Source organism: Camellia sinensis, chromosome 9 (genome assembly GCF_055761805.1).
Source record: "Camellia sinensis isolate YWXY chromosome 9, ASM5576180v1, whole genome shotgun sequence".
NCBI classification, from domain to species: Eukaryota; Viridiplantae; Streptophyta; class Magnoliopsida; order Ericales; family Theaceae; genus Camellia; species Camellia sinensis.
In genome coordinates, this window is record NC_138969.1 from 140,109,424 (window position 1) to 140,136,840 (window position 27,417).

Consider the following 27,417-nt stretch of genomic DNA (forward strand, 5'->3'; position numbering starts at 1 on the left):
TGTGCCACGCGAAACCTATAAAAACTCATGCCATCACCTATGGAGAGGTAACACAACTTTGATTCCCGAATACACAGAGCTTTTGTCTATTTGTCTATTTTGCTGACTTAGGCATCGGAGAGGTATCCGGCACACACCCGCCGGCTAGCTCACGTTTGTGTTTTCAGGGAATAAAGTGACGACGTTTGGAGGAGCGCAGACTTGATCAACAGGATTATACGAGAAGATTATTTCTTGCTCGTACAATAGTCATTTAATTTGTTAATGTTTCCTTTACTTTCCATGTAGAATTTACATTTTTTGTCTAATTTTACAATAAAGTGATTTGTAAATATTTTCAACAAAAATTTACGTGACATTATTTCTCATTTTCTTTAGTACAGATGGATTATCTCGTGCACAAAGCTAAATTGTATATGACTGATTGGCACTATAAGCATTTTTGGAAGGAATATATATTTTTGGATAGATGTGTATGGAAAAGATTTGGGTGGACTAGTAGTTATATTTTTGTAAAGACAACTAATTTTTATGTTTTAAATTATTATGCTAGATGGATGTGACTTGGATGATTATATAGATTACAAGTGGATTTTTAATTGAAGGAATATGTAGTTTGAAATTACTTGTGGATGAAAACTTATAATCGTCGATGATTTTCATTAAACAGGTTTAGTTTGGATGATTTATATTTTGTCAAATGTTCATGATTCAGTTGATTTGAATGATGCTTGTAAATTACATATTATATTGAATGGATTGGATGAATTATTATGAATTGCAGGTTTATTTAGTTGGATGTTGGCGACCAAATGTTGATCTTGTTTTTTCTATTTTGGCGACCAATTGATTTGTTGGGAAAGATAACTAATACTTTTGCCGACTAAATAATTAGTTGTTAAAGTCATTAATTTTGGTGACCAAAAAGGAATTCGTCGCTAATAGGTCAATTACCGACTAAAGTTTTAGTTGCGCAAACATTTTTTTTCACGACTAACATGTTTGGTGGTTGAATGTGACAATTGCCAACCAATCTTTTTGGTCGTGGAATGTGCCATTTGCTGACCAAACTTGTTGGTCGTGGAATGTATTGCTGACCAAACGTTTTGGTCGCGGAATGTGACAATTGGCGACCAAATTTGTTGGTCGTGGAAATGGGCTACAATTGCCGACCAAACTATTTGGTTGTTGAATGTGCGAATTGGCGACTAACATGTTTGGTCGGGAAAATATGACTTTTTGCGACTAAAGTGTTTTAGCTACTAAATGGATTAGTCGCAGTAATTATATATTTAGCGACCAAAAATTTAGTCGGCAAACATAACTTTTTCGCGACTAAAAAATTTTTTAGTCGCTAATTACTTTCCGCGACCCTCAATTGGCGACTAATGTGGCGACCAAAAAAATTAGTCGCGGATAACTTTTGCCAACTAAAAATGGACTTTTGCCGACCAATTTTTTAGTCGGCAAAAGTGCAAATTCTTGTTGTGATATTTGGCTAGGACTGTTTTGTATTTAATTATGACTTCTTCTTTTCTTTCTTTCTTTCTTTCTTTCTTTCCTTTTTTTTTTTTTTTTTTTTTAAGTTATGACTAAAAAAAGATGAAATTATGTCATTTTCTTCTATAGTTATAAGGTGCATATGGTGTCTACCATAGTCTTTCCCGGTTTTTTAAGCTCAAACTACCACAATTCAACACAGGGGAGAATTTGAAGTTCATTCTAGGCGTTGTTGAAGCTTGGGCTAGGTGCACCCATCTTTCAATCTACACGAATTAAATGTTCTGCTGATCCCTCTATCCTCAAACTTCTTGAAGGAGTACAACTACATTTTAATCGCTACATTATCAAGTTGGACCAGGAAAAGAATGATCTGATTGCTTCGGTGGTTGGAGATAATGTTTTGGGGCATAGTTATAGTCGAATGGCCAACTGAGATGATGTATTTCTCATTATAGAGCTTTCACATCTCGACATACTGGATAAGGACATCCTGTCCTACTCCACAAGGCTTAAAGACAAGTATGGTTGTCATTTTCAGGAATTTGGAATTATAATAAGGACAATTATGTCTATGCCTCTGCGATAACAAGGTTTAAAGAGGACAAATCCCGTATCACATTTTAGACAGACTATTAAATCGATAACGAGGAGCAGAAAGAAATTGACTTATAAGAAATCCATAGGACATGATTTTCTTGCAGTTGAGTTAGGGAAATGAGGAAATAAGACTAGGAAGTGTCTCCTAAGAGAGAGAAACCCTGAGATATTAGTGTTGAAGTTTTGGAGAGTTTTGATAGCACACTGCATTTGCTTATATATATAGTATATATAGATAGATAGATAGATAATCTATGGGTCAGAGTGATAATGATTAGGTTAGTGATAATGATAATCCATTTGTGACTTTGGTCTTGGTTAGTTTAAATTTAGAGGCCCTACTTTTCTTAGAGTGTTGTCACGGCCTTGGCTTTTCCAAACCAACCGTGCGACCATAGATACTTATCAACCCACCTAGTTGCACCTAAGTTAGCCTTCCCTACTCAACTACACTAACTTGCACACAAAGTATAGGTGAAAGAATGTATTCACTATACAAGTATAGTAGCGTACAAAACTTTACAAGGCTCTCACCCTCACAAGTATTCACTCTTAGTTCTCACTCTAGATATGGATGACTAGGATTTTTTTGATCCAAGGGCTACAAACTCTCTTCTAGAGCATTGCATAGAAATATCTAGAATAACTACCCTTCTTCTACATTCTAAAATTTTCTACGCTAGAGTAGTATATGGTAGGCTTCTCTACAATATTCTAGGATGTTCCAGACTCCTCCAAATCTTTCAAGGTTCGTCTATCGTGTTTCAATGTAACGACCCCAAAATGCGTATAAGTATCTATCTTTATTTACCTATGGGTTAATGTGCTTTAATGTGACTATATCTTTTGAATTGAAGCATTATCTGTTGAGTTACGACTTTAAAATTGAAATTGCCAACCTTTATGGGTTCATAAATCAAAATTTAGTACTTGAATATGTTAATAGGAATTTTTAGAGCTATTTGGAGAAATTAATTGGAAATTTATTTCGTCTGATTTGTTAAGGCATGTTTGGGTGGTTAATTTTGTCTTGCAAATTGAAGGCCTTAGAGGCTTCAGAAACCAGAATAGAGGACATATTTATGATCAACATAATTTTTAGAGTCAACTGGGAAGTTTAATTGAAATTTGATTTTGTGCGATCTGTAAGGGCGTGTTTGACCCTCCCTACTTGTGGAGAGCTTTTATATATATATATATGTGTGTGTGTGTGTGTGTGTGTGTGTGTGTGTGTGTGTGTCATATGAGTTGTGAACTCATCAAGTGGAGTCCAAAAATATCTAAGGGAGGGGGAAGAGAACCGTGAAAGAGAGAGAAGGGAGACAAAGCTTCTCTAAGAGAGAGCTCACCATTCATGAGGGTTTGAAGCTAAATGGAAGAGATCAAAGAGAAAGGAGGAAGATCATCCATGGAAGCTTGGGAAATTGAAGAGAGCTAAGAGAAAGACAAAGATTGGACAAAGGTATGGAAGTCTACCTTGAATTCTTATGTTTAATGCATTAATTTCATAAAGTTATAGTGATATTGGAAGATTTGAAACCCATTTGAGTTAGGGTTCTAAGTATGTATTTAATTGAACTCAATTTAAGAAGTGAGACCTTGGGTTCTATGATTTTGGTTATGATGGGAACTCAACTTTATAAATACCATGTGAATGAACCCTAGATTGTCCATAGAATAAAGTTATGTAAGGATCAAGTGTGTTGTGAGTTATGATTTGAGAACTTGCAAATTATGAAAGATAAAGCATTGATCTTGAACTTGAGGCAAAGATGATTTGTTTAAAATGGAATTACACTTGATTGATGTTAGTTTATCATGTTGTGTGACAATTTTACATGTTTTTGGGTGATTTGAATTGGAAACCAAGCTTAGAAATGGAAAGAACAAGAGTTAGAGCAAAAAACATTTTCGGACTGCAAAATTGGCCCAGAGCCACATGTTCGGCGGGTCTTCCCTCACGTGCAGCAATCCATTTCTAGATTATGCTAAAAAAGCACATGGTCCCACACGTGCGGCCCAATTCCCGTACGTGCGGCCAAGTTTCCTGCTTGTGCGGGGACAACCCTGTTCAGCCAATTTCAAATAAGCATATCTTTTGCATCCGGACTCCGTTTTGGGTGCTTCTTGAGCCTAAATTCAAGCCCCGGAAGTCTAGTTTCCAATGGTGGTGGTATCACTCCTAAATTCTAAGTACACAAATAGATATTCCTAAATTAGTGAAGATCATTCACTCTCTATCTACCGGTTTACTACCATTTCTTCTTCTAAACCATTTTCCTTTTGATTCTTTCTTTTTTCCTATGGATTATAACCTATTGAGGACTAATGAGTTTAGAACCACCACGGATGATTGATTAAAGAGAACAAGAAAGAGATTGATTATATCCTCATATTATGCTATGTGCATTGTGTTTGCCAGCCAAGACGAGGACATCGTCTCATCGCTACCGGCAGCCCATCACTGTGAGTAATAGTAGTGTAATGTTTTGTTTCATTTACTGCTAATAGTTATCAGTGGCATTTTGTTATGCATAAGTAAGCTATGTTTCCTTATGGTGAATAACTGGAATTGAGCACTGATATCCTTAAGGACCAGAGGTTGTTCTACTATGCTAGTGATGGGCCCGAGGCCATACAGTTATAAGCCACAGAGTGTGGACAACTCTAAGATTGAAGGAGGTGAGGACATGCTGATGTCTCACCGACCCTAATATGATTCGAATCGATTATGATTCATGGCCAGAGACCAAGGGAGGTAGTGTAAATGTCGATGTTCTACCTACCCTCCAATGTGTGGACAACCGTTGAGATGTGGACCTAAGGCCGTTCTGTATAATATGTTGGGCCTGAGGCCGTTTTGTACATATGTGGGCCCAAGGCTGTTCTGTATAATATGTTGGGCTTGAGGCCGTTTTGTACATATCTGGGCCCGAGGCCATTCTGTATTACATGTGGGCCTGAGGTCGTTCTAAAATATGATTATGATTAAGATCTGTGTATGGTTTGAGATGCATATTTACATTCTCTAAGACTATGCTCGTTTAACTAACCTCCTTACATTGTTATTATTCACTGAGCATTACTCACTCCATTTTTATGTATATTTATGTAGGTGAGCCATTGGAGATTGACACTAGAATTGTATTGAGATCTACCTGTCTGCGAAGCCGCCTGGGGTACGCCTCCGTGTTGAGGCCTTAATTTTGATTAGTGGGAATTATGTAATTTTTGTAGTCTTATATAAGTGTGTGTGTGAGATCTATATAAGTTCTGTGATTGTATATGTAAATATGGAAGTGTGTTTAGATGCTTTAATTTATTTAAGTCATCATGTATGTACAAGCTCAATGGGCGTTATCTTTATATTGGTATTTGCTTCCGCTTAAGGCCCCATATGTGAATAAATATTCGTAAAATTTTGTTTTGAGGCCTATGTATAGGCTGGTCATGGACCAAACTTTTAGGGGCAGGTTTGGGTCATGACATTCAAAATCTTCTAGGGCACTCCGAACCCTTCTATCACATTTTAGAGTCCTCTAGCATACTTTGGCATGTTCTTACACCTTTTGAAACCTTTCAGAGCCTTCCATAAACTTCAAACGTTGTGTCACATAAATTCTTGAAGCGTGATAGTGTGCTCTATTCCACTTGATCGGTGCTTGTTTGGGGAATAGAGGCATGGGATTCACTATGAAATCTAACAGAATTATAACCCTGTTTGGTTTGAATTTCAGAAATAATTTTTAAGAGCCCAACATTGAAAGTTCATTTGTTTAGAATTTTTTTCAAAATTATTCTAAATTTATCTCTATTCCCAAAACTATTTCAAATCAATTTCACATTTATCTCTGTTTTCAAAATTGTTTCAAATTTATCTCTATTCCAAAAACTATTTCAAATCAAATTATCTCTATTACTGAAGTTAAATTAATTGAACCAATATCTATGTTGAAATATGCGGTACATCATATTTTCAAGTTAATCGAATTTTTTTGGATGAAATTTTGTAAATAAGTTATTTGCCAGTTCATATAAAAATTCAAAACAAAATGAATTTGTATTTTGAATTAATAAAAAAATATTTTTGAAAATAGCGATTTTTTTTTCTTAAATTTAAATTTGGATGACCAATGTGGAATGAGTAAATCATTTTTAATGCTTTATTTGGTTTTAAAGTATTTTTTTTTAAAAAAAATGTGTTTTTAATTTGTATATTTATTTATAATATATATTGGCCAATTTTTATTTTTATTTTTTAGATACATCTAATCTAGATATACATAAAATGTAATAAATATATAAAAAAGGAGAAGAAATCCTTAAAAAAATTAATAAATAAAAAATGTATTAAAATTTGAATATGTTTTTATATACTTGTTAGTATGTAGTGATTTAAAAAATAAAAATCATAAATTTTATACGTTTTAAGTGCATTTAGATTAAGTGAATCTAAAAACTGAAAAATATTGATTAAAACATTTAAAAAGTTCATGAAAAAGAAAGTACATTTAGATTAGATACATCTAAAAATTATATTTAGATTAAGTACATCTAAAAAGCATAAAATAAAAAATAAAAAAATAAATGACTAGAACAATAAAAAAAAAAATTCACTAAAAATATCAAAATATGAAAAATAAAAAACTCAAAAATTAATTTTAAAAATTCAAAATCAAACAAGTTTTAAATTTTTAGATTTATAAAATAATTTTTCAAAATATACAAACAAACAAATTTTTTCATTTCATTTGGTTTTAGTCAACTTGTTTGGTTTACGGACAACTCAAAATCACTTTTGAAAACATACCAACTCAGAATCCACTTGTTTAAGTTGTCTTGTGAACTGCAAAAAAAAAAAAAAAAGAAAAAGAAAAAGCTTTTTCATGGAAAGGCGTGTAAAATGTAGAGAAATATGTGATCTAAATTTGCCAATAAATCAATCAATTGACTCTTTTTTTTTTGACATTTCCTAAGAGAGGCCTCGATACAATTAGAAGTGAGATTTTCTGACTTTTGATTAGATATAGCTGACAACACATCTCCTCGACTCTTCAAAGCTCTCACCGCCTGTATTGGGGGGAAGTTATTGGTGGGCCTTGAGGTATCGTTAGGTGGTGTTCCGATAGTATTGTAATAATTGAAAGAGACGAGATTTACGATTTTGTATTGAGTAATTAATAAATATGAAAAAGTATGATAGTTTACACTAAGTGAAGAGTAGAGTATCGCCATGTGACATTCTTGAACCAATCAATAATTTATAATTTCTTTTTGTATTGGGGGGCAGTTACCCATCTCCTTTAACAACTCTTACTAAATTTTTGTGTGTCTATATAAATATATATTTGTATTTGTTAGTATTTAGTAATTTTTTAAAAGATTTTATTCATAAATGTTGTAATTTTTAAGTGTATTTAAATTGAGTAAATCTAAAAATTAAAAAATATTGATTACAATATTAAAAAAGTTCATTAAAAATAATAAAATATAGATTGAAAACTCCAAAACCAAAAAAAGTTAAAAATTATTTCAGAATCTAAAAACCGAATGAGTTTTGGATTTTTAAATTTGTAAAACTATTTTCAAAATATACAATTAATTTTTTTTTTGTTTAATTAGAAAAGTCAAAATCAGACTATATATAGTTCTTCATATTTGGAATTACTTAATCTTAAAGGGGTGTAAGATAGAAATTGCCGAACTAATCCATTTCTCAGATTAATTATTTAAAAAATGAAATTAGCCCATGTATATAATATATTTTTTCTTATTTATTTTTGTCTTCGATTTTTAGTTTATGTTGTGAATAGATTGATCATTCAAGTATGATATATTAATTTATTTATTTTTATTATTATTATAAGTTTTGAAGTGGATTATATTTTGCAAAACATGTGTAATATATATTTTTTTAAACATAATTTTTTTAATATGTAAATTAATCTCAAGATATATAATAGTATTCTTTCACACTTTTTTTTTCCCCCCTTTTGTATTAGCAAAATAATAATAGAAACATGTCCCTAGCCTGAGTCAAAAAATAAAATAAAATTAAAATGTCAATTTAGCATTGTCATTGCATAGTAAACAATTTTAAAAAACATGTTCTCTTGAGCAATTATTCTTCCTCATAATTTTGCAACCAAACATGGATTCACTAGAATAGTTATTTTAAGGGCCTACACTTGTCTCCGGTCCTAATCGGATTGGGTCATGTTGTTGGGCTTCCATAGGTCCACCATAGAGTCCAAATTAATGATCCGAATCGTTTAATGGGTAAAACTCGTCGAGTACTTCATTCTTGAAAAAGAATCACATTGATCGGATATCGATAGCTACTTGATCAGTTAGCATTTCTATCAAAGGTAAATATGATTTTTAAAAAATATCATTCATAGAAATGTGAACAGATCAAGTAGCTATCGATATCTGATCAATGTGATTTTTTGCTTGGATAAAGTATTCGATTAGTTCTATTTATTGAACAGTTTGTATCATCGATACACACCCGAAATGGGTAATAAATGGGCCGAACTACACGGTCCAATTGAGCTGCCCGACTAGAGACAATCCAATCCCTATTTTAAGACATCTAATCCAATGATGATAAAATAACTATGAGATATATATCATTTCTAGTCCAATGATTTATACACTAATTATTTCAACATAAACAATACATTGCATTACAATCGTATTTATTTGAGTCTTGCGAACAAATAAGGCTATATATGCACGGGTCCCTTTTCGGTTAGGAATTTTTTGTGATATAAAATAATGGTTTTAGGGTGGCCCAAAGTTGTTTGAGGCTCAAGGTGAACTTTTTTTTGATTAAATAATTAAATGCTTATAATTTTGTAATTTGTAACACTCAAACAAAGTCTGCTTATATATATATATATATAATTATTAAAATTATTTAATAAAATTTAGTTATATACCAAGATATGAAAAATTTTATTACAAAAATTCTAAAAGATGAAAGTATGGTTTTGTGGCTTTATAACCAAGTAAATCCAGTTTACAACCAAAACAAAAAATGAAAATCTAAAGTTATAATAACAGATAAAAGTGGAACCAACTACATTAGTTAATTTTTTTTTATCGCATTTTTAAATATGAAATTACTAATTAAGTTTGTATAATCTACCTTGTCTATTATATCCATTTCAAGGAAAAATATAGCTAATTCGTTAATTTTTTTTAATGACATAATTGACCCAAATAAGATTTAATTAATTTTAATTTAAAAAAAATTCTGATATTTCATCTATTATTTTCAAATAGTTGACTGCTTCAATTCGTGTTTGGTGCTTAGTTAGCCACCTGTATAGACGTCAAGGGTCAATTCTAACAAAAAAGTAATTATTGATAGTTTGTCTTCCAATATGGGGATTCTTTTGTTAGGGGTTGTTAGAATGTGGGGTGGCTGTAAATGCACCCCACATTTGATTAAACACCACAATTTTCGAATATATATATATTATTATATTTATAAATTAAATTATTAGAAAGTCCAAAATCCTAACCTATCTCTAACAATTGTTTTACACTTTGGTCATTCAATCGTCGCTGCTCCCTCTTCTCTCTCCTCCTTCATCTTCCTTTCTCTACTCTTATCCGTCGATATTGTCTATTCTTTTTCTTGTTTGCTTGCAAAACTCTAACCTAGTCTACTCCACCACCGCCACTACCATCCTTGGTTGCAAAACCCCTTCCCCATTGTGACTCTCTTCCTCTGCTCTCCCCTTTCTTGCCACATAACCTTCTCGTTGCGTCACCATCGCCATCTTTCCTTCCCTCATCCGCCTCTTCATATTTTTTCTTCTTCTCTACCACTACATATGGCACCCCAAAATATATTTACTTAATCTTTAAAAAATAAAATAAATAAATAAATAAAGAAACTATATCATTTTTTTTGGGGGGGGGGATAGTAGAAATCTGGAGAAATTGTGCAAGTTTTTGGTTCAAGCTTGCAAAACCATGTGCGATGTGTGGTGTGCCATGTGGTGAGCTAATTGTTTGGGAAACATGGTAAACCACATGGTGGAATAGTGGTGAATAATGAGGGCTTTAACACCTATAAATAGGTGAGTTTTCATGGTAGTAAAATCACAGGAAAAAAAAAAAGAAAAAACAAAAAACAAAACAAACGAGGTGTATATGAAATAGTGAGTCGGAATCAGAAGTGAAAGTAAAGGATCAAATTTGAGGTGAGTTTTATTATATTTTGAGTTACCATAAATTGTTTTTGTAAAATCTATTTTGCAAATTATATTAGTTTTTAAAGTATGTTATTTATTAAAAGAACCCTATTTACTTAAAAGGAGAAACTCATGGAAAATTCTGTTGATTAATTTTATTTTTGAATAACTGTTTTGTAAGTACCACCATAGAAGCCCTAGGTCGTGGAAGACTTAAATAATCATTGGCACTCTGATTAGTCAATTTTAGTGACCCTTTGATTAGTCATTTTGCGACCCTCTATTTGTCATGGATCCGTTGACTCTCTGTTCTGTTCTATTGTCACTACCCCTTTGAAGGTCCCATGCCTGGGGACTTACATATTTGGCCATTTGAAGGTCCCATGTCTAGGGGACTTAAATATCCATTGACCCTCTACTCCATTCTGTACGGTGGTTATGATCATTTAGTTTATATGATTTTCGTATTATATGTCTGTTATTCAAAATGATTTTCGTATTATGCACTCTGTTATTTTAATAGTTTATTTGTACCAAACGATTCTCTGTTCAGCCTGAATAAATATCCATGACGATTTTTATACCCTTATGCTCTCAATATAATATTTCTCATTCTGTCATGTACTTATAATTATTAACCATTTTCAGGTGATGAAACTTAAGATGGGGCTTGTCCCGTTGTCCATATGTTGGTGTAGCTAGACCAGGGCTTTGGGTAGACACAGGCACTTTGTAACCATAATTTTAGCGTTGCCATTGTAAATAAATAAAAGCTCCAAGGCATGTTTTTAGCGCTGGCATTGTAAATAAATAAAAACTCCAAGGCATATTTTTTATTATATAAATATTTGGGTACCCTTTTATTTTATTTCGCTGTGTTTTTAATCTAATACTTTTTTGGTATTGGCTTATGCTTTTTCCTTGTTGCAATGCCCAGCCTCTGGATACCGGGTTTGGGTCGTGACAAAAGTGGTATTAGAGCAATAGTTTTCTACATTAAAAAAAAAAAAACCTCATTGGAGCATAGGACACACCCATAATTAAGAAATAAATAAGGAGTATTTTGTAAGGATTCTCCTTGTGTAAAAATTTTCATGTTTGCCCCTCTTCAATCACTACTCTGTTAGAGGCAAAGAACAATTGAGAGAATATGTTTTGTCCTCCTTCAATCACTACTTTGCCAAAAACAAAGAAAAGCTGAGGGGACATTTCTGTGAATAATGTGTGCATTCTATTTCTGTAAATTAAGTGTAATGATTATAATTAGTATGAACGAATAGGAATTGTGGGCTTGGTTCATTAAAATTTTTATTCTGTAGTTATGGCTAATGATTGAAATGATACTGGATCAATGTCTGTTGGAGCCGAATCAGTAGAAAGAATAGCAGAAAGAACTGTTGTTAGCTTCTTGCAAGTCTTGCAAAATAACGTAACCAATGGCATATTAGAAAATCGAGAACGACCTAGTACAATAAAGCAATTTTAGGATCTGAAACCTTTAACATTCGCAGGAGATTCAAACCCATTGTTGGTAGAAGCTTGGGTTAAGGACATGAAAAATATTTTTCGTGCACTGCCCTATACTGAAATGCAGAAGGTGTCTTTCGCCACCTTCACCCTAAAGAAAATACCCAAGAGTGGTGGCTTCTTAACTTGGAAAGAGATGAGATTACACTACAAGAAATTGCATTTTTCGCAACGCAACAAAATATGTTGCTAAAAGGGAAAATTCGTTGGCAAAGAGTTTTGCCGACACACAAAGCTACGTTGGCAACCCGTAGGCAAAAGTGAGTTGGCAAAAGTTTTTGCCGACGAAATTATGATTGCGTTGGTAAAAGTAATGCCTTTAGCGACGAACATAATCGTCGCTAAAAGCCTCCATCCATCGTCGGCAATTTACCTTGCGTTGGTAAAAGTCATTCAAATAGGATGATTGTGTGGCACTTTTCGCGACACAAATTTACATGAGCAAAAAATATACTTTTAGCAACAACATATGCGTTGGCAAAAGTAAACTTTTGGCGACACATTTACGTCCATTTGCCGACGATTTGTTTGTCGCTAAAGCTTTACTTTTGGCAACGACAAATTGGCATTGGCAAAAAAAACATTTCTACCAACACAATATGAGTGGGGAAAAGTAACTTTTAGCGACACATTTACATCGGTAAATGTTGCCATTTGCCAACGATTTGGTTGTCGATAAAGCTTTAGTTTTGGCAACGACAAATTGACATTGGCAAAAAATACACTTTTAGCAACACAATATGAGTCGGCAAAAATAAACTTTTAGCTACACATTTACCGACTAATTATTTGTCGAGAAAGCTTCACTTTTTAACAACGACAAATTTGCAACGGCAAAAATAATTGAAACTCATTTATAATTTTTTAAAAAATTTACAGATTTACAAGGGGCATCCCTCAGGCACCACTATAACAAACTAATAACATGAATATGAAATCACACAAAATACCCCCTCCATACCCTTCTAGCCAAAACACCAGCAGTTGCCCGAACTTACACCTAATGACAACCCCCATTAATGAAAACCTGATCTATTACAGATTGGACAAAAAGTCATGCACCCTTCCAAACATCAACAACACCAGCAACACCAGCAAACATCCAACAACAACACAGCAGCACCTTATCGTAACAAACACCATCACAGCAGCATCACCACAGCATCTCAACAACAGCAGCAACATCACAGCAGAACCAGAAGAATAGCAGATCAGCAAACTGATTCAACACAGATCATCACCAGTTCAGAAAACCATTTCAACTTGGCAACCCAAACAAAATCATATAACCAAATCAGAATTGACGCAGCAATTTACCTCATTTACTAAAACAGTCAGAAAACAAATCAAACAAAACCAGCAACAAAACAACTCAACCAAATCAGAAATCAGGACAAACAGATCGCATCAATCAAAAGCTGCATCAGAGGCAGAGCACACAGAACAGAGCCAATCAGCACCAGATTCAACGCAACACAGTATGATGCCACAAAAGTATCCACCAAACAAGCTGCATCAATTGTTCAAACAACCCTCAAAACTATACAATTCATAGTAACTTTTAAGCCATCAGGTTAACAGAAGTTAAGTTAAGTAAAAATTCAAACTAATTCACTGGCTGTCATGTTTACACTAGGAGAGTAAGTTATATAAAAACACTCAATTCAAGTACACCACAATGGGTTAATTGAAATCGATTTGGTTGTGTGTTTGTGAAACTATTTCAATTTCTGAATTGTACTTCATTTTTCATTCATAATAAATGATGATCTAGTTGAAGCCACCTTTTTTTTTTTTTTTTTTTTTTTTTTTTTTTTTTTTTTTTTTTACTATAAAAAAGGTTATAAAAAAAAATAACTTATAGATTTGGGTAAATCTTATATGTTTTTACTAAACTTATAGATTGAAAACGACATATAGATTTGGGTAAATTTTACTAAACATAAGTTTTCTATTTATTCTATAACTGATATATAGTTATCTGTAGTCAGGAAACAACTCCCACTTCTAAGAGAAAATGGACCAGCATAATCTAGAGATGCAATTTATTGATGAGCAATACAAGTCGTATCCAGACTTCGGCAGCAAATTTTCAACATATCTGAAACAATTATCAAAGCAACAAGCAACTTATTACACTACATCTATAATAGATATACGACAATGGCATTATTACCTTAACTACAAAGAAATAAAAGACCACCAGTAGAATGCCTTTTAGTCAGCACAAACTTTAGGAGAGACAACAGATGCTGTTCTGCAGTGTAATATATGATACCTAATTGACCATCTGATGCAGCAGACTTGACTCGGAATGACATTTTATTAATATTTTTTTTCATAAATAAGTTTGTACCATATTGACAGCATTGGTAATGTTCACCCCATATACTTTCTCCCAAGCCTGTGCAAGAACAGGTGTGTCTACTTAGCAAATGGCATGTTAATATTTACATAACCTCAAAGCAAGTAAAAAAGCCACATAATATAACTTTTATATAAAAGAAATTAGTTCATGAGAACAACCTTGATCAATGTGTCATCACCATCATTTCCATGACCATGAGAGGAGCCTGTGAAAGGACAATTGGAAATTAACAAAGTGAGTATCAGGTTGCTCCAAAACATTAATAGCTGCCACCTACAGATTATGGTTGTGAGAAACTGTAAATCATGCAGATACATACCTGCTATTAGATGTTGAAAAGCAACTGCCAGAAGTGGAAGAGGAAATGTACATGATTTGGCCATATCCAAAACAATACCCTTCAAGTTGGACAAAAACCCATCACGCATAATTGACTCATCCAACCCTTGATAGAGCGAAATAGAGGAAAATGATTCATGTAACTGACGCCACTTGATTGGGGACACAAGGCTTAGTTTGGTTTGGTTTAGTTTTAGCTTTGCAGTTCACAAAGAGATCTCTATTGAATAAGAGTTCAAAGATTTGAACAAGAATTTGTTTAGATTAGAATGACAAAGCTGTCCACTTAAGGTCTTTCCAATAAAGTGATTAAGCTGAATAGGATTCTAGTATTTAAGATAACTAGCTTATTTTTTTTCTCACATTAGCACTTCTACACTTCAATGCCTAGCCAAATAAGTCTTTTCTATTTTCTGCTTCATAAAACATAAGTTTTCTTAATGTGAACTTATTTCGTACATTACTTTATTTTATCAATAATGAGTTCTTAAAAAAATAAGTGGATAAGAGACCCATTTAAGAATGTGATTCTGAATTGAGGTCTACCTTACAGTATCAATATCTCAAAAATCATTATTGAAAGTCTCAATGTGTCCAAATTCATTGATGAAGAAATGATTACCGAGTGGTGTTCAAGTCTAAAATTTTAGTATGCATTTAGCAGATGGTCCTCAAGTAAATATCCTAAATGCTAAATCCATCACAAGAAAGGAAGCATAATTTGAATGGAATTATAAAACTACAGTTAACATTTAATTCACCCAAAATCCCCATTGAACTTAACTTCAAAGTCAAGAAGTAAAGAAATTACTCATAAGACACTTGAACAACACTAAGAAACTTACAACATGAGAAGACTTACCAAATTTTGAACAAAGTATTCTTGAAAACCCTGTAAAATTGAAAACCATGTTTGGTTTGATTATCCCTTAGCAACTGGGGAACATGATTCTTGAAAACCCTGTAAAATTGAATCCAATGGAAGGATGTCTAGTAGCAAGGTAACACAGTATCTGCTTAAGAAAACGCTAGCAAATTCCAGGAATGTCATGAAAAAAAAAACTAACTACGGCATTTACATATACCAACACCAACCACCAAAGCCTTGAATACCTATTGAGTTAGTATAAAAATGCACAGATCTTTGAAAGTAAACAGATGTTCCCATGTATGTGTATACATGTAAGCACATAACAAGAAGGGCTTTCAGTGTTCAATAAATTTTGCAGCTAATTTCTTTAAAGGCATGGGTTCTACAAAATCAGTTCATTGTCAGAAACAGAAAGTGCCAATCAGTGCCATGGTCTCAACTGGTGCCCATGGTGCAAATCAGATTATTAGCAGTCTCATCTATCAAGGTTGTGCCTGATCTAGAATTGGCAATTTCAGATCAGAATCCTTATAAGGAATGCTTCAGGACTAGAAATATTTAAATTTTAAACACACAACATAATCCTCAGTAAAGAATTGTGAACAATAATTTACCATGAATTTCCAGCAGCATTAGAAATAATGTCATAAATTATCCATGGATGAATACCAGCTTGGGCACCAAGAGAAATGGCCTCCACAGAAGAAACAAAATGAATGCCCTCAAGCAGCTCTATTACCATTTTAATTTTGCTGCAATTTAAAAAAGAAAAGTAGACATTAACAATAACATCATCTAATATGATATTAGAACACCTAACATAAATAAACAAAGAAAAAGGGCCATTCCCCTGTGCCAATCCCTGTTAAATTGGGTTAAACACCTAGCACAAACAAATTTACTATCAAGTGGCACAACCAAGACACAATTAAATTATCATTTGAAAAGCATTGTTCAAAGATATGAAATTACTTAAATTTGTATTGGAATATTCAAGAATCATTTAGTTGTAAGTTTATAGTAAATTAGATTTGACTTGGTTTACACAATCACTAGTGTAATATTAGGTCAGGTGTTGTTTTCTGCGCAAAGCCATTAGTTTTTTTTTTTAGCCAAATTTTAATTCCACTTTTTGTTTCCAATATTTACATGTTATCAAAGCCATATCACTACCAAGAAGCAGCCTATCAGTTCTTGTATTCCTGTCAAGTAAAAAAAATCTCCTATGGTTTCCTAGTGCTGTCTTGTGAATTTTCTAGTCTCCAATGGTTCAATAGCTACATGTTGAATATTGTTATAATTTAGCAATAAAAAGAGACAAAATGCTATATATTAGCAATGTTGCTCCAATGATGACTTTGCTCCCTCCATTTATTCTCACATTTCAACTATCATTTCAAAATAACAAGTACATGCTACTTAATCAAACTTTATTAACTTAATTTAGAGTTACATCCTACAAAATAAAATAACATAATACATAATCATGGAAGAGGAAGAACATAATAATCTGAGTTGCTTGATCATGCCAAAATTTTTGTGCCTGATCGTTCATTTAGAGGTATCTCAAGTCAGCTCTTGTGAAATGGATCCTGTGCTCTAACCATGATCACTTAAAATTGAAAGCATTTAGTGATATTATTATCAAGAAGACTAAGAAACTGCAGCTTAGGGAGTGATGCAAGAGGATCAATCTCAACCAAATTCGTTAGTTGATTGTTAGTGAGAACCAAAGTATGCAACTTGGGCAAGAACTCTGCAACCACAAACTACCAACCCATTAAGATGCTATTACTTTAGAACAAACCAAAGCCCTCCACTCTCTTAAATGAGGAAGAAATTGTGTGTTATGTGTTTGGGGGTGTAATCAATTATCATTTTATGAAAACACTTGACAAAAGTTAAGATTTCAGATTTTCAAGTTTTATCTTTGACCAAAATATTTATCAAGAGGCTGCTAATTTGCATCTCAGCCAGCCATGCCTAATGCTAAACCAACAAGAGGAGAGTGCAATCCAGACAAAAAAGGTTATACCCAGTGCACAAGGCTCACACTTACAGCAGGGCCTTGGAATGAAGCCTGGTGTCCAAGTTCCTCAAGTAGTACCACAACCTCAATATAGAATCTATAGATTTAGTGTATAGGGTTGGGTCTTCTTTTTATTTATTTGCTTACAATATATATATATATATATATATATATATATATTTGTTGTCCCTCCTTGTTGAAGCTGTGTCAATAATTCTTATGGCAAGAGCAGACTAAGGAAATAGTCACTTTGCTTTACTTGAGTTTTATATTCAAGTAGGCAACTGCTTTAGTTTTTTATTCTTCAACCTCTCTCATCTGCTTTAGTTTTAGATCGTAAACAATTACGCATAAGACTGTGCATATCACCCTCTTGTTGTCTATGTTTATTCTTCTTCTTTTATATATACATGTGTGTGTGTGTGTGTGTGTGTGTGTGTGTGTGCAATTCGTAAACCTTGTTTAGTGTAGCCATGTTCAATTATCCATTAAGGTAGGTTTTGGTTTTTGTTTACAAACATTTTTTTATGCTTTCCTCATGTTTCTATTTCCAAGCTAACTAAAATAATGTATTGAAATGAAATTCTGACCCTTATATATAATATATAAGCAAAATCCCATCAATTTTTAAGAATTAAAACACTAGTTTAGTGATTGTTCATCAGCAGCAAAGTGGCAACTGAAAAACATACACAATAAATAATAGAAATACTAAGATCAAGTTGTAGGCTCAACCCTGGATAAGTTAAGGAATGTAAAGCAAACAAAACTATCACTCCTGAGATATATAGATATAGTTGGAGACAACTGCTACTCAAACTATGGTGTGAAGAACAACAAATAGCACATAGTCACAATATACTTCGTCCAGCACGACATATAGTCATGATTTCTTAAGACAACAATAGCACATCCCTAGGTGAGCAACTGGATAGAAACACAGTACAATTATTCAGCTCATAATTAAGAACATTATATCACGTTAGGGATAACGAAGAAAAACAACAACAACCAAAAAAAAAAAAAAAATCAGAAACTCAAGCAAATCATGAAACAAATACTAGTATTCTTCGCATAAACTAATGAATACATCAAACCTTTGTCTTCTCTGTCTTTCCAGAACCAGTGTTGATTTTCAAAGAAGAAATATCACTAGAACTGCAATCTTGTGCAGTCTTTTCACTAGGAAATGCTACCCCACCATCTGCATTTAGAATTACACAATAGCAGTGATCTGTATCTATCAAGACCTGCAAAACAAAAAATTCCCAGATGATAAATGAAACAATGCAAGAAACAATACTTAATTCAAACATGTAAGTAATAGATTTCAATTTTTACCTCATTTCTCCGAATCTTCAGTGGATACACTTGAAAATAACTGGGGAGTCATGTATTTATAATGATATAAAACCTTTGTTGTGAGTAAAAATGAACTAAATAAATATGTGATGCACTCTCCTCACCAATTTTGAAAAGGAAAAAGCCTTAAAGCATGACAGATCATTCAAAATCAGAAAAGCATATATGTAAACAACATATTTGTCCGATATCTACTAATTTAAGTTTTACAATGGTATAAATCATTTTTATCCTTTTATTTAACATCATTATTTTTCAATTTGCATATCAATGACAAAATTGCAGATTTTTCAGCAGAAAGATAAAACAAAAGGATATAGCATATATCCATAGCATACCTCGGAAAGGGTTCAAATTGAAAGGAAATAAAAGATAGTATGGCTCAACCCAACTGTTTCATGCTGAGCTCAAACTGCCAAATGTTTGGTTCAACTCAGGTCAATTGCAACCCTAGCTCAATCTTGGCAAGAGCTAGACTTCTTATGCTCCAAGCATGCATGAATAGTATGACAAAAATGTAGTTCTTTGTCCACCTATGAATATCATCAAAAATAGCTCAACCAAAAGATTTCAACTAACTTACGATTTGTAAAAGATTATTGAAAGACGAGGAGAGAAGCATACCGTGCTTGTAGTTATATCACCTTTGGATACCAAGGCACCAACTATAAACTCCAGAGCTGCAAGATCACCAATGTTTGAATCTATAGCAAAATGTAAAAGGTTTTTAGCAGTTTCTACTGGAATCTTCCTTACATATATTGTGATGAATGCATTCTCCACAGCTTCATAAATGGATTTGTCCTGTGAAAATACCTGTATGCAGCCAGCAAATATGCACAATTCACTATTTACACGAAACATCTACTGAAAGGTATGAGCAAAAAACCTGATAGAAATCCAATATCATTTTCAAGCTGGAAATTTGCGTTCTCCCCAACAGTGAAGAGAAGCTGGAGATTTGCATCACTGGAAACCAATTGAAATTAGATGTCATTTTCTGTTACACACAAACACAAAGAGATGGGGGGAGGGAGGGAGAGAAATCTTACCAAAAATCTGCATCAATAATCATAAATCAACATAAAGCAAGCATTGCAGATGCCAGTAGTTCAGGATACTAAAAAAAAACAGCAATCAAATTAGTTCTTAGATTATTATTATTATTATTATTATTATTATTATTATTATTATTATTATTATTATTATTATTATTATTATTATTATTATTATTATTATTATTATTATTATTATTATTATTTTGCTGTTGGGAGATAACTTCACTTAGTAGACATCTAATTCAAGATACTTAAGAATACAATTAGCCAAGATGAAAGGCATTGTTGTTCATATTGGCTATTGGGGATGCAAATATTCAAACAAATCCTCAAGCTCCAATACTGACAAGAGAACAATCACTTTACTAATACTGACAATATTAGCCACTAACATCTCTGTCCTAACCAATCCTTACAAGGTCAGAGTAACAACTTTGAGGAGCATAATCAAACCAACAATTCCTAAAACTTCACCCTTAAAGTAGTGCCAACCATCACATAAATAACCTTATTATAGGATATAGTATTGCTTAGAGAATATCTTCATCATCAATATGTTCTTCTAAGAAGGCAGATTTGAAATAACATTTTCTTTTTTTTTAACCCCTTTAGTTCAACAATAGCTCCTGCCAGGAGCTAAACATCATATAGGAAGGTATTAACCAAAAGTTGTATGGTTGGTTGGAAGCTTCTAAGAAGAAAAAGAAGAAAAAAACTTGCTAGATTAGCCATACAGCAGCCAAAAGGATGCCTCATCAAGCTACCTTCAGTTTAGCCATAATCACACATCTTTATTGATCCTAAACATCTCACATGATCCTGAATCTGTGCAAGAATGAATTGGTCTCTACTTAATGATCATTGTATTGACAATCAAAATTGTAATGCTTGTAGAATTGCATGTCTGTGTGTAACATGGATGGACATTTATATACTTAGGCGTATGCACATACGCAAATATGTATTGTTAACAAAATTCTAGTAGTAACTCCAGGTTGATAATTTTTTTGGCTATTTGCCAAATCTGGTATGCATCATTTTCACACTCATTTCCCAGCTCAAAGCATAGAGAGAGAGAGAGAGAGAGAGAGAGAGAGAGAGAGTTACCTGCAAGGTATTGTGCTTGAGTTATGGTAATAGTGTCTGTAGTTACTCCATTAACGAGGGGTCCCCCATATTGCAGAACATGACGACCTGGTGTCACATAGCCCTGAATGGTTGGATACCCATGGTTGCCAGAGAGAGGATGACCCATTTGTCCATATGGGACAATATTTGTGTTAACTGTGCTTGGTACGCCATATATTTGAAGGTAATGCTGACCCATGTGAGGATTGTAGACACCCTGAAAAAATAGACAGAACACATCACGATTGTGCACATATTCCTTTCCAGAACTAACTGGAGTACCAAAATACCCATTAGCAGTTGAGATTTGAATTTACTGACCTGTGGGTAGGCATATTCGGGTCCAAAAGATGCGTACCTGCCAAAGGAAAGATTAATGCCTTGATGTCAAAGAGCACATCAATCAGTTTAGGTTGTAATGCAAGTGGACGTCAGATGATCATGTAAGTGAACACATGAAGCTCTGACATCACAAGAACAAGGCTTTTCTATCATACATAAATTACCATGACAATCATCTTGTGCTGATGCATATACCTTCGGTTTTTTGAATTAATAATAAAAACATAAAAAGCGGACGAGTTCAAAAAAATATCACGAACAAACAAACTTTAATTCACAAAAGTTAACTTGATTTTCACAAGTGTATGAATAAACTTTGCTAGTAAACATCAACTTCTACAAACCTCTGGTTGATAATCAACAATGACTTCAACAAAGAAAACGGACGCACAAGAATTTGCTCAATTAGCTATTTGTCTGGATAGGGGCAATTTAACTCTCCTATAGGCTCATTTTGCCCACGAAAGTGCAAAATCATGCGAGTTTGTAGAGATTGAGAACACCAACAGGTGGAAGTAGATTTTCACATAAGTCTTAGTTCATACTCGCCGGCCATGGTTATGTATCTCACACATGGAAGAGCCTGGTAGCCGTTTTTCTCGATAATCTTTAGGTAACGAACCTACAAAACACAACATTTACATAAATAAAGGATATTATTTTATTATGGTTATTACGTTACGTTCAGAACCAAACTGAGCATCCAGAAGAACCAAACAGCAAGAATACATCATCATGAAGAGTCACCAAAGCAGTTTCCCCAACCAACTTGAATAAAATAAAATAAATTTCAAAGTTAAAACCAGTGGCACTGTTCACTCCTCAGAACAAGAACAAGACCAGAACTAGGGCAAGTAGGCATCAACCCCTTCGCTTAAGGTTTAGAAGTTTCACATCCCAGCAGTAGAAAGCAGCAAGCAAGAATCAGAATAATTATAATACATAGGTTCAATCATGCTCAATCACTAACATCTGTGGAAAACCACATCTCTAAGAAGTTCAACATGCTATTCTATTCTAAAAGGAAATACAGTGCAGGAGCAGGAATACCACTTCAACAAGCACAGCTTCTGTCAATGGCTAATGACAAATTACAGTGCCAAAATGGCTGAGACAGACAGAGAGTAGTTTGGCCTTTTTTTGTATCCACATCTGTGAATTTAAAAAGCAGGTTGGCCCTTTTAATGCAGAGTCAAAAGAAAGTAATATTGGAATAGGTAGTTACAGAGGAGCAGTCGTTTAGAGTCATTCATGACCTCTGTTGGGAGGACAAGCATTTCAGGGCATAATGAAACCCAAATAAGAGTTATACAAAATGCAGATTTATGTATCATGCAATCCTGGGAAGTGAGTGAAATAGTATTCTCAGTCCAACAACCAACCTTTTTTTATTATTATTTATTTTTTTTTATATTTGTTGATTTGATCAAGGAGAGCATGGCAGTAATGGTAGGTGCATGGCTACATGCACGTAACAGGGAGTGATATCCTGCATCAGATTTGAGTGTTCAACCACATCAAGTATAAATCCTCCCACTTGATTGGAACACAAAGTTTGGTTTGGTTTTGGTTTATCATTCCTGATTGGAACACAAGGTTTGGTTTTATCCATTCCACCTTTGTCTAGATAGATTAAAAAAAATGAAAAAAAAGACGCAAACACAGCAGACACAGAAAGAATGAAGCATTGCCGATATACATGCAACAATATCTGAATTTTCTATTCAATAAAAAATTAAAATAAAAAAAAAATTGTATTTGAGAGGGGAAACCTGGATTCCTGAAACAACAAAATATGGTATCTCAAACTTCACACGTATAGAAGCTTTTCTCTCAGGAGCTGCGTCTTCAGATGTTATACTAGGAAGAGTATACTCCGCTCTAAGCATATATTCCTAAATTGAATTTGCAAAGAGTGTCAAAATTCCATGTCAAAATTGCAAGTGGAAAAGATACTGTAGCCCCACATAACCAATAGCCATGAACAAGAAATTACTAGTAAACAATACACTGAGAAAAAATTGAGGTAAACTCTCACCTTACCACCAAGAAAAGATTTAATTTTCCAGATCAAAGCATCATTTTCTGGTGCATAAGAAGCAGATCCCAATGATGTCCAAACATTTGGGTTGGTAGCATCGGCTGGAACAAGCAACTCAATCTCAACATTTGTAGCAGTGCTGTAAAATTGATTCAATGCATGAATTAGTTAAGAAAAATCTAATGATCAGGCATTTCAAATAGCCCAAGCAATTGACCCATAAGTCCTTAGCCATACCTGCGAATGAACAACGGCAGGGCTCGACGCCACTTCTCCCCCAAAACAAAGCTTTTGTTGCTGAGCAAGGTCTTGGATCTCGAAACAGAGACCACCCATAGCTTCGACAAAGGAACTAGGAGTAGGGACCTCGGATTGAACCGCAATCGAAGCCCTAGGGCTCATACCCAAAACGATCTCGGAGGCAGAAGACTGATTTTTACCCCCATTTTGCTTCACGATGTCTATCAATGTTAACAAATCCCTCTCCAACAGTAAATCTTTCACGATGTGCGAACTCCCCTTAGGCGAAGGAGAACCTTCAGTCACTAACCCATCAGCCATCGTAGCCAAATTGCGTAAATCAGATGTGAGATCAGCCATTATCAACGAAATATTGAATGAGAAAACCCTAGAAATTTAGGCAATTTCTAGAGAGAAGGCAGACTCTCTCTCTCTCTCTAACCCATCTTTTCCCGAACCCTCAATCTCTCCTTTCACACCCACTTTCTTGTCGATACCCTCCAGCGATAGTGTTGCTAAGATTTTGGAGAAGTTTGGAGAGGATGCCAGGGGTGAGAGACACCATTGTTGTGGTTGAAAATTATATTTTTAAAATTTTAAAAAGTATTTATGACCTAAAAGATAAAAATATACAAAAATAATAAGTATTTTTTTGTTCACCCAATTTGCTTTAGTTTTTTAGGAAAAAAAAATTTGAAACTAGTTCCTGAAAATAAAAACAAACATATTGAAATTGATAATCTAACCATATTCTTTGAAAAAATTTAAATTATCTCAAATTAGTCATCTCAACTTAAAACTGTGTTCAATGGGTTCATTTTGTGATCTAATTCAATGATCATTTTAATTTTACAATTAAGTAACTAAAATATTTAAAACTCTTTCAAAAATTATAATAAAAAACACAAATCACTAAATCACATCATTCCACTAGCAAAACTTTTACCGACGAATAGTGTCATCGTCGCTAAATGATTAACTCTTTACCTATGCCAACTTGTCGTCGCCAAAAGTAAGCACACTAATAGCAACGCTCATTGTGTTGCTAAAACATAAGCCTCGTAGATAAAAGTTTTGAAATTTTGGCGCCAACAAAAAAAATTGGCGCTAAAATAATGTTATGCCTTTTTAGCGACGACAACAAGTTGCGTCGGTAAAGGTATACTTTTACCAACGAAATTGATCACTGTGTCGCCAAAAATATACTTTTAGCGATGAAAAATTGACGTCGTCGCCAAAAGTAGTCGCCAAAAGTGCAATTTCTTGTAGTGTTACGACTTGGGCAAGGTTTCTAGAAGTCTTCTATGAAAAGTATTTTCTAGACTCGCTATGAGAGCAAAAGGCATCGGAATTCTTACACTTAAAGAAAGAAACAACGTTAGTAGTCGAGTACGAAAGTAAGTTCACATCGCTGCACGATTTGCAGCGTACAATATTTCAACAGAGGCCTGAAAGGCGAGCAAATTTGAAGTAGGCTTAGATGAAGAAATCAAAGGCAAGATCAAGGTTTTGAAATTACCAACCTATTTGGAGGTGGTAGATTGAACATACATCGTGGAGAAAGGAGTCAACATCTCACATTCTGGCGGAATGGGTCAAAAAAAGCGATTCAAGGAGAAACAGTTGGAGGATCCAATTCTACACCCTTAAAAAGGACAAATACAGGACCTAGTGGCTCAACCAGTTCAGCCAACCAAGGCGTTATTATCACCAGAGGTAGCACCATCCTTAAGTATCTAACATGTGGAAATACGTATCGGGGATAGTGTCATTGAGTGACGGAGCGTGTTTCAGATTAGTCATGGGGTAAGTGATTGTCCAAACTTGATGAGTACCCCTGGATCAATCCAGAAAATCGGAATAAAGAAGAAAGAACAGAGAAGTCAAGGGAAAGCTTTTGCTTTGGTACCTGGAAACCCTAATGTTATGGAAAATGTTGTGTAAGGTACACTTTCTATATGTGGACATTCAGCTTATATTCTTATTGATTCTAGATCAACTCATTCTTCTGTTATTCTACACTTTACTCCCAATTTAACACCGACTCCTGATTCCCTAGGATATACTTTATCTGTGTCTTTGTCATCTCATAGTTCTACACTTTGTATGTTTATAAGTGATGTGCTATATCCCTAGAAGGTGAAATTTTATATGAGGATTTGATTCCACTCCGCATCAACAGTTTTGATGTAATCTTAGGAATGAATTGGCTAGTTGGCAACCATGTCTTTATTGATTGTACGATCAAAAAGGTCTTCCTTCGATTACCAAACCAACGTGAACTTGTTTTTGATGGAACTGGAGTTTCTATCCCTCCATGTTTAATATCCTCTATGCCAGCCCAATGACTTTTGAGAAAAGGTTGTTATAGGTATATCTATTATGTAGTCGATACTCAGCAAGTGGACCCAATACTCAATTCAATACTTATAGTACAAGGATTTCCTAATATTTTTCTTGAAGATTTACCTGGTACCTTGGTTGATCGAGACGTTGAGTTCATTATTGAAATTCAACCCAGTACGCAACCGATATCGAAAACTTCTTATCGTATGTCGATTGTGGAATTGAAAGAGTTGAAGATACAACTTCAGGAATTGCTTGACAAGGGTTTCATACGACCAAGTATCTCACCATGGGGAGCTTCGGTATTGTTCATGAAAAAAAAAGATGGTACAATGAGATTGTGTATCGATTATCAGGAATTGAACAAAGTCAGTATCATGAATCGGTACCCGTTACCACAAATTGATGACTTATTTGATTAATTTCAAGGTACTTAAGTATTTTCGAAGATCGACTTGCGGTCTGGTTATCATCAAGTGAAGGTTGAAGTAGGAAACATTGAGAAGACTGCATTCAGAACACGTTACAGACGCTCCAGCGGCTTTTATGGACCTCATGAATCGAGTGTTCAAACACCATCTCGATGAATTCACCATTGACATCCTCATATACTTTAAAACACTGGAGGACCATGAGCAACACTTGAGATCAGCTCTGTAGACGTTACATGATCACAAACTTTATGCCAAGTTGAAGAAATTTGAATTCTGGCTCACTAGTGTACACTTCCTCGACCACGCCATTGACAAGGACAACATTTCTATTGATTCGCAAAAGATTACAACAATCATGGATTGGCCGCAACCCACTAATGTATTTGACGTTCAGAGTTTCTTGGGATTGGCAAGATAGTACCGATGTTTCATTTGGGATTTGTCAAAGACTGCATCGCCATTAACTCAATTGCCTCAGAAAAATATTTCGTCCGAGTGGACCGACAAACGAGAACATTGCTTCCAGGAGTTAAAAAGTAGACTGGTGTCAGCTCCTATACTAGTACTCCCTACTAGAACGAATGGATTTGTAATTTACAGCGATGTCTCACATAATGGACTAGGTTACGTCTTTATGCAAGATCAAAAGGTTATTGGGTACACTTTACGACAATTGAAGGCTCATGAGCAAAGCTACCCAACTCATGATCTAGAATTGGCTGCAGTAATATTCGCTTTCAAAATTTGGCACCGTTACCTCTGTGAAGTAACGTGCAAAATTTACACCGACCATAAAAGTTTTAAGTATCCGTTTACACAGAAGGAACCAAACATGTGGCAACGACAATGGTTAGAATTTATGAAAGATTACGATGTGAAGATTCAATGCCACTCAGGCATGGCTAACGTGGTAGCAGATGTGTTGAGTCAGAAGACTACTAGAATTTTGGCGTGCATTCTTGCCGACAAGAAAATACTTATACGGGGAGCTGAAAAAATTGGATTTAGAGTTGGTTCCACAC

At 34.1% G+C, this 27,417-nt stretch overlaps 1 protein-coding gene and 1 long non-coding RNA gene across 3 annotated transcripts; both read right to left on the reverse strand.

Moving 5' to 3' along the window:
* Nucleotides 1–12,773: 12,773 nt before the first annotated feature.
* On the reverse strand, nt 12,774–18,767 carry LOC114276568 (uncharacterized). 2 transcript variants are annotated; one of them, XM_082887734.1, is made up of 6 exons: nt 18,542–18,767; nt 16,030–16,167; nt 14,525–14,603; nt 14,364–14,410; nt 14,194–14,241; nt 12,774–13,056 (listed from the first exon to the last, which is right to left on the reverse strand). In XM_082887734.1, the coding sequence occupies exons 2-6, from the start codon at nt 16,030–16,032 to the stop codon at nt 12,991–12,993; spliced, it is 243 nt and encodes an 80-aa protein (XP_082743860.1). In that variant the 5' UTR covers nt 16,033–16,167; nt 18,542–18,767; the 3' UTR covers nt 12,774–12,990. The 2 variants fall into 2 exon arrangements, with proteins under 2 accessions (XP_082743860.1, XP_082743861.1); XM_082887735.1 differs by lacking the exon at nt 18,542–18,767 and having other exon boundaries at nt 16,030–16,515.
* A 71-nt stretch (nt 18,768–18,838) lies between these two features.
* Nucleotides 18,839–21,937, reverse strand: LOC114321107 (uncharacterized). The gene is made up of 7 exons (XR_014341212.1): nt 21,679–21,937; nt 21,314–21,350; nt 20,972–21,209; nt 19,859–19,926; nt 19,696–19,775; nt 19,431–19,510; nt 18,839–19,339 (listed from the first exon to the last, which is right to left on the reverse strand). It is a non-coding gene; the product is annotated as an uncharacterized LOC114321107 (long non-coding RNA).
* Between the last annotated feature and the right edge of the window lie 5,480 nt (nt 21,938–27,417).